Below are 13,378 nucleotides of genomic sequence, written 5' to 3'. Positions count from 1 at the left end.
GGTTTTCAGCTTAATAATTACTCATCGCAGTAGTATTTACAGCCTTTTCAACTTGTTTGCTCGTCTGGTTTTATTTTCAGGAAATTCACAATTGGGAAAAGAAGTTTTAATGTCAGAAAGGCCTCCGTCACATCCATGCCTCTGGTTTGTAAGGGGCGTATTTTATTTGATTGTGTAAGCCAAAACAAGGCATGTTACGCTACCTGGCAAAGGAATGCTGACTTTTATGTGCGTTCAGGGATGTTCATACCGCAGCATGTTTTTATTATATAAAGTGTGACGTATTTTCAGAAGATTGTTGAGCTGTTTGACAAACACAACTCTACGATGTGCAGTTGTGCTGCACTGTTAATCTTTAGAATCAGAATACTTTATTGATCCCTACTGGAAATTATTGTGGTTACAGTGCTCCAGTACAAACAGTAACAAAGACAGACAATACACAAAGTAAGAAATGGCACAATATATACATACATATAAGTCACTTATTGAAAAATAGCTGAATAAGAAAGAAGAGCATGATGTGCAAAAGGGTGTAGCGATTGCAGTATACAGTGTGTTAAGCGGATGAGTTGTACAGGGAGATGGCCACAGGCAGGAATGATTTCCTGTGTCGTTCAGTGATGCTTTTTGTTAATCTCAGTCTCTCACTGAACGTGCTCCTGTGACTGGCCAGCATGTCATGGAGTGGGTGGGAGGAATTATCCAACATTGTCTTTATCTTGGACAACATTCGCCTCTCCGCCACCACCTTAAGAGAGTCCAGCTCCATCCCCACAACATTGCTGGCCTTGCGGATCAGTTTATTGAGTCTGTTAGCATCAGCAACCCTCAATCTACTCCCCCAGCATGCAACAGCGTAGAGGATTGCACTGGCTACAACAGACTCGTAGAAAATCCTGAGCATTTAATGTCAAAGACTTGAATCTGGTAGAGTTATTGTCTCAAGCTGTGCGGCTCTCAGGCGCAGAGTGAGTACCTGCAGGCCTGTGGAGTGAGGAAAAGCTATGTAGCTGATCTTGTTTGAGTTGTAAAACCATGAAGTGACAAGACTGTGGCAGAGGAATGACAAATATGACATGCTGATATGCTGTATGTTCGCAAAGATGCATTGTCATCCTCTTTATGGAGCGAGAGTGGAATTTTCCTGACGGTGACTGTTGTCTTTCATGACTTGTATCACACTAAGAATCAGAAACAGCAAGACAAGACATGCTTCTATCATGTGATGCTACAGGTACCTGATCTGATATGTGACACTGGGTTAGTCTGCACACGAGGGAGACATTAGTTTGATTCTCTGGGGTGCAATGTCAGTTTCATGCATCTTCTTTCAGTGTGAGTGGCCACATGGGGGTTATTTAAGTAAATAACTAGAGTATCTATAAAGTCCACAGAGAGAGAAACTAATGAAAACAATAGCAGCAGCACTTTGTCTCTGCAGCTGGTTGAACTGGTCTGACGAGAAAAAGGAGGGCGGGAGGCAGTGTGGCAAAGGGGGAGGGTTCAGAGGAGGAGGAGGCAATGCCGAGTCCTCAATTAGAAAAGTAGATATAAGAGCAAAGATAAGAACAGAAGAGGGAAGCAGGAAGATCAAAACAGTCGCTGTTTTTAGTTATGACGTTTAGTCATGAGCAGTGTTTACTGCACTGACACACAATTGGATTACATGTCAGATCAACTCTGACGAACTGATCCGGCAGTCATCTACCTCACAGGTCAGTCTGCACAAATTCTTTTTTCTTTTTTACTTTCCCAGCTTCCGTTAAAAGTCATGAAATCATAAAACGTCTGAATTGGAAATTCTTGCAACTTTGCCAACATGTCTGTGCTGCCTTTTTTTTTTTAAAACAAATGTGAAAAATGTGAATTCTGAGCGTCTTGTTGGTGTTAAAACTTTTAAAAAAAAACCAATGTAGAATCATTCCGTACAATGGAAAATTTGCTACAGCATTACAAAGAAATCCCAGTTTTACTTCTCAGAATTCCAGCCTCCACTTGACGCACTCCCGGCTCATGTTTCCTCACAATTTCTGTGCAGGAAAACCTACTAAACAAATATAGCAACTTATCAATTGTCAAGACTAAAGCAGCACATACATGTCGAATAACAACAGCATTTCAATACAATCGAGATGTCAGCCAGCGATTAGGCGTTCTTGCTTCATCACCGTGAAGCAGCAGTGGTGACTGTGCAGGTAAATTCCTGTGGCTTACTTCCTGCTCTGCTTGTTTTTGGGAGCCAATAAACTCATCTGAGGTTTAATTTTCCACAGCAGCTGTTGGGAAACTGGTAGGAGTCGAATTCCAGACGGCACTTTACCTCTGACATCACTCCAGTATGAGTGATGGTGGGGAGGGAAACAGCAGGGCCGAAGAGAGCCATGGAGCCAGACAGCCCCAGGCCCCTAACGTCAAACCCAAACTCGGACAGAATGACAGAAACAGCAAGGAGGAGCACTGGAAAAAAGAGAAACCATCAAGAGTGAGGAGATCGAGGAGTTCTGACTCTGAGAGGACGGAAAGAGGGAGGAGAAGAGAGTCAGACAGGAACCATGGAGAAAGGAGGCATCGTGGAAGGAGCGAGGAGGGCCGCGGGCGGCGCCGGAGAGACCGAGAGAGCGATCGGAGAAGGACAAATCCGCCTGAAAATGACGTGGAGGACACAGAGTGTGCTGTGTGCTTCTGCACTTACGATAATGTCTTCAAGACCCCAAAGCTGCTGGCATGCGGGCACACCTTCTGTCTGGAGTGCCTGGCTCGCATCAACGTCACCTCACCTGAGCTCAAGACCCTGTCCTGCCCCGTGTGCCGAGAGGTGACTGAGCTCCCTCGTGGCCGGGACCTGCCCCGTCTGGGAAACAATCGGGACATCATCAGCAAACTCCCTTCAGATATGCAGCGGGCGCTGTCCATCCGCTTTAAGCGCAGCCAGGGTAAGCTGATGCTGAAGAACCCTCCTCCCAACAGCCCGACCAGGCCTAATGTCGTCAGTCTGGCTACCAAGAGTCAAGACACTCAGGCGGCATCAAGCGGGAACCTCCAGCTGAGTGCAATGGAGCAGGGGATCACCCCAACCACTGTAGTGGATGTAGGCAGACCTCCGAACAGGATGAGAGGTCGCCTGCGGAGGATGTTCCGTTCAGATCAGTGCTACTATGCTGTGGTGGCGACCATTATCACCATCACTGTGGCGCTCATGCTGGTGGGGATTCTGGCTTTTGTGATCGTACCCACTGTGTCCTTGAGCAACAGCGTTCGCCCCCCACATCCACCTCAATCAAACACTTCAGAACACGATCCATGAACTACAGATACGTCCATGTCAAGGACAGGACTGTGAAGGGTGTGGGTGGGGTGATGGTTGGGGAGATGAAGTGGACAAGGAGAGAGAATCACACGAAACTTCCAGTGACCCTTGTTCCACTTTGCACACCTTGTGTTTATAATAGTGAAGTACAAACTGAGCACATTCAAGCTTGGGTCACGTGGAGTGACGTGGAGAAATGAAGGAAAACCAGGAGAGCAACATTTTTTTTTAAACAAAAGAACTGGCAGGTGCACATGAAGGAAAAGGGACTGACGTGTTTCCTGTTTTTATTCTTTTCTGAAGGTGTTTGTGTTCACCGTGAGAGCGGCTGAACACAAAAAAGGAACCGTGTGCACAGATGAAATAAGCTGTAAATGTTGAAATGCACTACACTCTGTGATGAAAGGTTGGGAGGATCTCTGGATTGAACGCTGATCTCGCAAACCAGAGTTTATAGTTCTTAACTAATTTTGTTTATAGTCCAAACCCATTGTACATACAGATGCCACAGATGATTTATATATTTGCAAGTATTTCTCAACATATCCATCAAATAAAGGCATATTTGAGATTGTCCTCTACTGATACACACCTGCTGCTAATTTCTTTTCAGAAGCCCTCATGCTTCCTTTAGACACCTGATCCCCTTTAATGGTGTAAACACACCTGCTAACTGGGTGGATTGAGCAACTTCCTCTCAGCTGTGCATATCGGGACTTTTAGGATGACAAGCCTGTTTGACAAACACGGGCGTCACGCATTTTTTTGGCATTTTTCTGGCTGATTGCGGAGGATCAGTTGCAGCTTGTCATCCATTTCTTTGATGTAGGGTGGATCAGGAATGTTTGCAACAAGCAGTGGGTAAAAAATTTTTTAAATCAGCACATGGAAAACTTTATTTTGATGGCCTGTTTTGGGATCAGGCGTTTTAACTTCAGCAGTAAGAAGTAAAGAAGTGAGTGATGTCAGATGGGAAATATTTGTGCAGGGCAGCAAGGAATTTGAAATTCCGGGGTTAAGAATTGCAGGTGAGCCTTTTGTACAAAACCATAGACATTTCTCTTGAGTCGAATTGGTTTTGATCAGTTACAATAACCCATAATGCAGTTCTTTGTCACAGGAGGGCTGGAGCTATCCCAGCTGGTACGCCCTGGGCCAGGTCGCAATTCTATCACAGGACTAAATCTTTTTTCTTTTTTCTTTTTATGTAAAAAAACAAGTCAAGCTTTGTAAAAATTGGAGCACATATATGGGCTGATGCACAGGAACAGAAGACCTCAGTTTAACTTCTTAGCATCCATGTTAGGGTTAATGTTCAGGTTCTCCTGTATGGTAAGGCCAAATGGAACAAAACAACTGTTGGAGCAAAATATATGAAACCTTCACCCTGAGTGGTCTGACCTATAAAGGGATGAGATAGTCACGTCTATCTGATAAGAAGGTACAAATATGAATGTATCATCACTACGGATCATTTAAAAACAAAAGGCCCGACCTCAGTGTCCTGCATTTCTACTTTCAGTTACCTGCGTGTTTCTACTCCTCAGCATTCCAAACTGAAATACTTTTTACTCCAAAAGTATATTTAAGTTAAGCTGGTTAAGAAACAAATGGAATGGAAAAGCATTCAGTGCAGTGTGACAGGTTTCATTCTGTGACTCTTATGTATATTTGCAATGAATGATTTTAAAAGTAAAAGTTCAAAACTTCTTTCTGTAAAGTACAAACCAGAAACAGTCGTACTTTAGAGGGTACCACCCCAGCGATAAGCTGTAAGGTATCGTCTTCGTCAGCGGTTCCAAACCTCTTCCTGTATGGAGACTCATAACTGACCCGGAGGATCAGTGTTGACCTTTAACCCAGTAAGTGTCCACTTATCCAGAGCTCCTACTGGGGGACACTGGGCAACGTCCCAGAGGGGTGTAGTTAAAATAGTAATAGTCTCCATTCTGGGTCATGACATTTGGCACATAAAAAAGAGAAATACTTGAAAGCCTGTACCCTGCCTTGCCTGGCAACCATGTCTTAACAGTATCCAGCTACTTCCAATGGCAAAGACCACTTTAAGCTGTATGGATTGAACAAATATTTAAAATCATCACTTCATCAGAAATAAACTGTATTAAATCTGATAAACAAAGGGAAAAAATACAACATATGTTGAGTTTAATAGAAATGTTAATCCAGGTTAAATCAGTAAAATTGAAAAACATTTAAATGTTACTGAAAAACTTACACCAAGGACTGTGTGGGCTCCACAGTCAGCTTACTCAAAACTTTGTAACATTATACAACAATACCACAGAAATGTACCAGATGAATCGCTATTTTTTTAAGTGGGACAATAAAGTTTACAGAAATTTTTAGAAAATCTTTTTTGAGGGCATTCTAGCTTAATCTGTAGCGCCCCCTTCAGGAAGTGCTCTCAAGAAATGTTTGTGTTTATTGTCCAGCTCCAACTATTATGTAATTGTCCTCACCAAGGTCACTGTAACGAAGGTAAAGACTAAAAATAAGTCTGAAAAAACTTTACATTTATTTTAAAAATGAATATTTAAACAGGTTAAATAAACTAAAAGGATCGAATTCATGTTGGAAACTAACTGAAATGAAATTGAAGTACAAACTATAATATTTCCAAATTAAGTGAAAATTATAAACGAAAAGAGAAGACAGAATATTCAGTAGGTGAAACTTTTTATTGCTGTTTTGTGCGTTTGTTCAGAGTCACTTTTTATTTATTAACACGAGTTTTCATTCAGATAGAATTTTGTGACCTGTGATGCCCCCCTGTGACCGGTTCTCAGATTTTTATGTGTCACACTACTTGTTTTTTTATTTTTAGGAGAAGAAATAGATCGTATAAATCGATCACTCGGGGCAGCTGTGCGCATTATTTTAATTTACTTCCAAAAGCTTAAAGTGCAGATGTCTGCCAGTCCGTCTGCATCCGCGTACCTGCTGAATGACTCTGTCTCATTTTCATCCAGTGTTTTCACTCCGGGGTGTAAAGTAGCTGCTTGTTCTGCTCTGGCCTAAAGACACACCCACACGAAACCCCCCACTGTTACAGTCGAGGCAAATATAGTCGCGTGGACCAGACTAGAAGAAATCCCCCACCCTCCTCTGACCCGCTCCTTACGCAAATAAACCTTTGAAGGTTATGTGAGTGTTTAGACGGACGCCGAGGAGAGACGTGGACGCTACCGATCACCATGGCTTCCACACCCTCGGCCTCTGCCCTGTCCGCTGTTCTCCGGTGCCAGGGGAATATCTGGACGAGGAATCCGCCGGCCAAGCGGCCTGCCAGCTCGGCGTACGGCCTCGGACTGGCCGGCGGGGCGCTGCGCGACTCTCCGGGCGAGCGCAGCGGCTCAGACCAGGCGTCAGCGGCAGAGGCTTCTCCGCACGGAGAGTGTGTGGCGGTGCTGGTGGGAAGAGGGCTGACTGTTTCGTACAGTTCGTTCAGAGTGGGGGGTAAAGTTTCTAGGGAAGTGAGTGTATTACGTTACCCAAAACTTTCGCAATCTCCAGGGCACGCGCACTCAGCTGCGCCTGCGCTGGTGCGCGAGCTAGCGGGAAGACTGCCTGGAAATAATACATGCTCTAAAATAATTCACGTTATTAAATTTGAAAAATATCCTGCACACACCCGCAAAAGCGCGTTAGTTAAAGACACGAGTGTATTCCCAGCACGCGTCCTGAAGCTGTCCGTGACATCCCCGTGTTTAGTGGGACAAATCCCGTCCTTCGTGTTAAACGGCTGGTCTGCACTGAGGAGCACGTGCTTATCTGTGACCTGTCTGGTGTCCAAAATCCTGTTTTTGAATTTGGGAGAGGTGCGTAGATCAGGCAGCAGCCCCGATGAAGCACCACGACATCTGCTGTGCCAGCGGAATGAAAAAAACTCCTGCAGCCAGACCCTCCAGGTGAGAGTCCTGTTGAACCGAGAATAAATAATTCATGTAAATGTTACTGTATGAAAACACGGCACGCTTTGTCTTTCAGGCAAGTGAACAAACCTCCTCCAAGAACAACTCCAGCTCAGCACAAAAGATCACACAGGAAGGAGCTGACTGAATCCAAGGCCTCAGCGCCAGAAAGAAGCACTGCGATCAACATAATTTATTGACTTTTCAGGACACACACCACATCTGGACTTCAACCTGCTGATAGAAACCAACCAGCTGTTTTTGATTGCACACAAACAAGTTAAAAATGAATGGAAGAACCGAAATGAGGCGAATGGCTTCCACAAACACCATTAGTGCTTTTTGGCATTGACTCTCCAAAACTCTGATTCGGGCAAAACATTTTCTCTTATCTGTTGTTTTGATGATAATGATCAAGGGCAAAGTCCCACATGGATTAGTGATCAATTAGATTGAGATCAGATTGAGTCGCATAGTGTGGCAAAGGCTACAGCATGTGATCCATATCATTTTCACCCTGTTAAGACCTGGTTAAGTGGTTGGGGATATTGTCATCATGGAAGAGCCCACTTCCATCAGGACAAAAATATTTCATCATTAAGCTGATGTTTCTGCATAACTTTGTATTGATTTGAAGGGGATCACCACTGTAGGGGCCTACAGCGAGTCCCCTCTCTGTAGGGGTCAGTGGTTCAGGTTTTTTTCCTTTAATTTGCCACTTGTCTGTATGAGCAACAAGAAACAAGCATGTATTCCAAGTCTTCCCAATGGATAAGCTCACCTTGCGTGCTGCAGATACTCGATTCTGTTTGTCAGGGCTCAGTGTTTCCAGTGGACGAAACACGTCATCGCTCGTCCAGGTGACCTCTTCAGTCTCCGCTGACAGAAGAAGTTGGCTGTCTGCAGGTTTCTCCAGCCAACTGAAAATGCTGCACTCGGATGAACAGAATTAACTTTCTGCATTAAAACTGCATAATTTGCACAAAAGCTCATTTTGCAGAGACCGTGAGATAAACTTCCACTTTAAAATGGAGTGAAACTAAAGCGTCAACAAACAACAATGCACACTGAGTAAAAACTATATAAATGTGTGGAAATAATTAAAAGATGTCCACTGTTTTTACACTCTGCACAAAACATAAATATTGAGTGCCAGTGGAACATATACCAAGCAGTCAAAGGTTTGGACACACTTTCTCATTGAATGGTTTTTCTTTATTTTTACGAGTATTTAAATTGTAGATTCTTACTGAAGGCATCAAAACTATGAAGGAACATTACTGCTTTGCACACTCTTGGTATTCTCGCATGTCATTTCACCTAAAATGGCTCTCCAACAGTCTTGAAGAGTTCCCAGAGTTGCTGAGTGCTTGTTGGTCCTTTTGCCTTCACTCTGCAGTCCATCTCATCCCAAACCATCTCCATTGGGTTCAGGTCAGGTGATTATGGAGGCCAGACCATCTGGCGCAGGTCAAATAGCCCTTACACAGCCTGGAGGTGTGTTTGGGGTCATTGTGCTGTTGAAAAATAAATGGTGGTCCAACTAAACACAGACCAGATGGGACAGCATGTCGCTGCAGGATGCTGTGGTAGCCATGCTGGTTCAGTGTGCCTTCAATTTTGAATAAATCTCCAACAGTGTCACCAGCAAACCACCCAAACACCATCACACTTCTACCTTTGTGCTTCACAGTGGGAACCATGTATGTAGAGACCATCTATTCACCTTTTCTGCATCGCACAAAGACACGTGAAACCAAAGAACTCAAATTTGGACTCATCAGACCAAAGCACGTTTCCACTGGTCTGATGTCCATTACTTGTGTTTCTTGGCCCAAACAAATCTCTTCTGCTTGTTGTTTTTCCTTAGTCGTGGTTTCTTAGCAGATGTTTGACCATAAAGGCCTGATTCACACAGTCTCCTCTGAACAGTTGATGTAGAGATGTGTCTGCTACTGGAACTCTGTGTGGCATTTATCTGGGCTCTAATCTGAGGTGCTGTTAACTTGTGATTTCTGAGCCTGGTGATTCAGATGAAGTTATCCTTAGCAGCAGAGGTGACTCTTGGTCTTCGTTTCCTGGGGCGGTCCCAGGAACCAGCTTCAAACCAGGTTTGACGTAATGCTAATTTGCATCTGCACTCCCTTGGAAGATTACAGGGAGAAGACAACAATAAAAAACATAAATAACAAAACACACAACACTTCCACACACCCATGAGCACCAAACAAGAAAAAGCAGATGTCAGTATTTACGAGCCTGTGAGTCTCTCAGCAAATCTTTCAGTCTGCTGATAGCGGTAGACCGATAGAGTTCAGGCTTCCACAGAGAGAAAAGCAAAGAGAGGAAAAGGTAAGTAGAGTCTTCAGTTGAATTTTTGATTTTATGGATCTTTTATGCATTCTCATGGGTGAAAGTTAATAAAATGAAGCAGCGGTGGAGGGGCCACACCATTAAAAATCATCAGACACATGTTGGATATAACAAATGAAAAAAATTCAACTCCAGAGTCAAAGCAAACTTTATGCCCAGTATTTTTAAAATTTACTCATAAGTTATTAACAAAAGAGGCTTTCTGGGGGGTTTTTTGCATGAAGAGAGCAAAGTGAACCCGAGTTCAATAAAGATGATTTGGATTCTAAAGAGAGTCCGGTGCTCAAGCTGGCTGTTCCTCCTACCATAAACCTAAATGTTAGATATGCTGTTAAGTATTAAAGTCATAACATGTGGTGCAGTTTATGACTCACGCTGAGCTCTCGTCCCATATTCAAAATCTGCAGCAGTGAAATTTTTTAAGTATTATCAGCAAAATAGAATGGTGACCAATAAGAGACTGTAACTGTGTACTAAATGATTTTCATTTTATACTGCTCGTTACTGTATGTATGTATTTGGCAGCCTGATTTACTGCCTACTTTGCACATTGTTATTTATAATCTTACCATATGTGAGATTAGAAAGCAGCACCTGTGGCTTTGTGGTGTGTTTTTCAGCTAATATTGATTCCTAGTATTTAAACTGCTGGGAAACATTTCATTGTGGTAGTTGTGTCGTATTCCTGTTGTTATGTTAGTGGATGTGCAAATTAAACTAGGAGAGAATTATTATTAATGTGAATGTGTGGACACAGGTAATCTCTGGGAGCCAAAAGCTCAAGCTTTCTGTGACTTCTGCTTTTTCTGCTCTTGTGTCAGTATGATGTCATCGAGAGGGGATTTCCTTAATATAGTGATTTTGGGCACATAGAGTGGCTTGCAAAAGTATTCGGCCCCCTTGAACTTTTCCACATTTTGTCACATTACAGCCACAAACATGAATCAATTTTATTGGAATTCCACGTGAAAGACCAATACAAAGTGGTGTACACGTGAGAAGTGGAACAAAAATCTTACATGATTCCAAACATTTTTTACAAATAAATAACTGAAAAGTGGGGTGTGCGTAATTATTCAGCCCCCTGAGTCAATACTTTGTAGAACCACCTTTTGCTGCAATTACAGCTGCCAGTCTTTTAGGGTGTGTCTCTATCAGCTTTGCACATCTACAGACTGAAATCCTTGCAAAACAGCTCCAGCTCAGTCAGATTAGATGGACAGCGTTTGTGAACAGCAGTTTTCAGATCTTGCCACAGATTCTCGATTGGATTTAGACACCAGACAGGTCAGGGATAAAGTTATTGAGAAATTTAAAGCAGGCTTAGGCTACAAAAAGATTTCCCAAGCCTTGAACATCCCACGGAGCACTGTTCAAGCGATCATGCAGAAATGGAAGGAGTATGGCACAACTGTAAACCTACCAAGACAATGCCGTCCACCTAAACTCACAGGCCGAACAAGGAGAGCGCTGATCAGAAATGCAGCCAAGAGGCCCATGGTGACTCTGGACGAGCTGCAGAGATCTACAGCTCAGGTGGGGGAATCTGTCCATAGGACAACTATTAGTCGTGCACTGCACAAAGTTGGCCTTTATGGAAGAGTGGCAAGAAGAAAGCCATTGTTAAAAGAAAACCATAAGAAGTCCTGTTTGCAGTTTGCCACAAGCCATGTGGGGGACACAGCAAACATGTGGAAGAAGGTGCTCTGGTCAGATGAGACCAAAATGGAACTTTTTGGCCAAAATGCAAAACGCTATGTGTGGCGGAAAACTAACACTGCACATCACTCTGAACACACCATCCCCACTGTCAAATATGGTGGTGGCAGCATCATGCTCTGGGGGTGCTTCTCTTCAGCAGGGACAGGGAAGCTGGTCAGAGTTGATGGGAAGATGGATGGAGCCAAATACAGGGCAATCTTGGAAGAAAACCTCTTGGAGTCTGCAAAAGACTTGAGACTGGGGCGGAGGTTCACCTTCCAGCAGGACAACGACCCTAAACATAAAGCCAGGGCAACAATGGAATGGTTTAAAACAAAACATATCCATGTGTTAGAATGGCCCAGTCAAAGTCCAGATCTAAATCCAATCCAGAATCTGTGGCAAGATCTGGAAACTGCTGTTCACAAACGCTGTCCATCTAATCTGACTGAGCTGGAGCTGTTTTGCAAAGAAGAATGGGCAAGGATTTCAGTCTGTAGATGTGCAAAGCTGGTAGAGACATACCCTAAAAGACTGGCAGCTGTAACTGCAGCAAAAGGTGGTTCTACAAAGTATTGACTCAGGGGGCTGAATAATTACGCACACCCCACTTTGCAGTTATTTATTTGTAAAAAATGTTTGGAATCATGTATGATTTTCGTTCCACTTCTCACGTGTACACCACTTTGTATTGGTCTTTCACGTGGAATTCCAATAAAATTGATTCATGTTTGTGGCTGTAATGTGACAAAATGTGGGAAAGTTCAAGGGGGCCGAATACTTTTGCAAGCCACTGTAGCTCTGGCTGTGAGCACTGAACATAGCCACATGTGACTGGTTTAAATGGAAGGAGAATGGAGATAAAATGTCTTGTTTCGGACAGTGGATACACTGAGGGCTTGCACCATAGCCTTATATAGAATAGCATAACAAATATAAAAATGTTTTGGATCTATGAATCAAAGATACTCTAGTATGTGAGGGAAATGAGCATGGTAGATTTCCTTTAAGTGTGACTTGTTCACATTTCTAATCTACATAAATGCAGCACATAAGTTAACCCTTTCATACACGTATTATGACAACCTCAATCAGGATTTTTTTCTTAGGTATTTTTGTTCATCTTTAGCCATGAAAAGATAGATAAAAACACTTAAGAAACAAAATCCTGATTGAGTTTATCATAATTCATGCATGACAGGGTTAAATAACAATAATTACATTGAAACACGTCATACATCTATAGTAACATTAAACGACCAATGGGTGGCAGGGTATTGTTGGAAGAGATTTTGTGAATCAGACCTTCAGGAGCAACTGCTGCAAAGAAACCACTACAGAGAGAGTCTGGACTTTGGTCTGATGAAACTAGATATTTATTCATGAGTTGCAGAGGAGATGAACCAATGTGTGGTTCCCACGGTGAATGTGGAGGAGGGGCTGATGGTGAAACCACTGGAGACTTATTAACAATTTAAAGCATCATTTTACCAGCAACATCCTGCAGAGACAAACCTTAGTGGGACCATCAGGATTTCAGCAGGTCAGTGATCTAAAACATGTCCAGTCTCTGTGACGGCTACTTTAATAAGAAGTGATGGAGCCCTGCATCAAGTCACCTGACATCTGCCATCAGTGAGCACCTGAGACAGGTGCTGTTAAGGTAACGCAAAGGTGGCTACTTTGAGGAATATGTTTTGGTTTATGTTTGATTTGGTTTTAAAACTTTTCTTTATCCTGTTTTAATATATAGTGGATAAAAGAAAAGTCTTTGAATTTAAGGTAGCAAAAATGTATTCAGATGCTAATTTATCAGGTACAAGAGGCTAAATCTAACACAGTCTAATACAAAATCATGCTATAAATTCATTATCGGGGTGATTATGTTCCATTTTCATTGGTTTTTATTATTATTGTTTTTAAATATGTGTCTGTTAAATATTGTTTCATTTTGCTGCTTCTCTGTTATATGTGATAATAAACTGGATATCTCTGGGTTTTGGGCTAACTGAGAGACTGAACAAGGCCTTTGTAGGCTTTAGATCTTTTCTGGTATTTTATA

The 13,378-nt window shown here is 42.8% G+C and overlaps 2 protein-coding genes across 3 annotated transcripts; both read left to right on the top strand.

Moving 5' to 3' along the window:
• Positions 1–1,585: 1,585 nt before the first annotated feature.
• On the top strand, positions 1,586–3,881 carry rnf183 (ring finger protein 183). Of its 2 annotated transcripts, none has more exons than XM_063487118.1 (2): positions 1,586–1,718; positions 2,280–3,881. In XM_063487118.1, exon 2 carries the CDS (start codon positions 2,342–2,344, stop codon positions 3,305–3,307), a length of 966 nt encoding a protein of 321 aa, XP_063343188.1. In that variant the 5' UTR covers positions 1,586–1,718; positions 2,280–2,341; the 3' UTR covers positions 3,308–3,881. The 2 variants fall into 2 exon arrangements, with proteins under 2 accessions (XP_063343188.1, XP_063343186.1); XM_063487116.1 differs by having other exon boundaries at positions 2,277–3,881.
• A 2,415-nt stretch (positions 3,882–6,296) lies between these two features.
• LOC134636728 (uncharacterized) lies at positions 6,297–8,813 on the top strand. Its single transcript, XM_063486848.1, has 2 exons — positions 6,297–7,239; positions 7,319–8,813. Exons 1-2 carry the CDS (start codon positions 6,526–6,528, stop codon positions 7,388–7,390), a joined length of 786 nt encoding a protein of 261 aa, XP_063342918.1. The 5' UTR covers positions 6,297–6,525; the 3' UTR covers positions 7,391–8,813.
• The last annotated feature ends 4,565 nt before the right edge of the window (positions 8,814–13,378 follow it).

This window comes from Pelmatolapia mariae, linkage group LG10_11 (assembly GCF_036321145.2).
Source record: "Pelmatolapia mariae isolate MD_Pm_ZW linkage group LG10_11, Pm_UMD_F_2, whole genome shotgun sequence".
In the NCBI taxonomy this organism is placed as follows: Eukaryota; Metazoa; Chordata; class Actinopteri; order Cichliformes; family Cichlidae; genus Pelmatolapia; species Pelmatolapia mariae.
The sequence above is the reverse complement of the archived record's forward strand: the minus strand, read 5'-3'. Positions and strand labels throughout refer to the sequence as shown.

What these genes read in the sequence shown, in the direction of transcription:
- rnf183 (XM_063487118.1), top strand. Translation starts at nt 2,342, where the DNA reads ATGAGTGATGGTGGGGAGGGAAACAGCAGGGCCGAAGAGAGCCATGGA.
- LOC134636728 (XM_063486848.1), top strand. Translation starts at nt 6,526, where the DNA reads ATGGCTTCCACACCCTCGGCCTCTGCCCTGTCCGCTGTTCTCCGGTGC. An exon ending in CCTGCAGCCAGACCCTCCAG is followed by an intron (nt 7,240 to 7,318) that starts GTGAGAGTCCTG and finishes TTTGTCTTTCAG; the next exon opens with GCAAGTGAACAAACCTCCTC.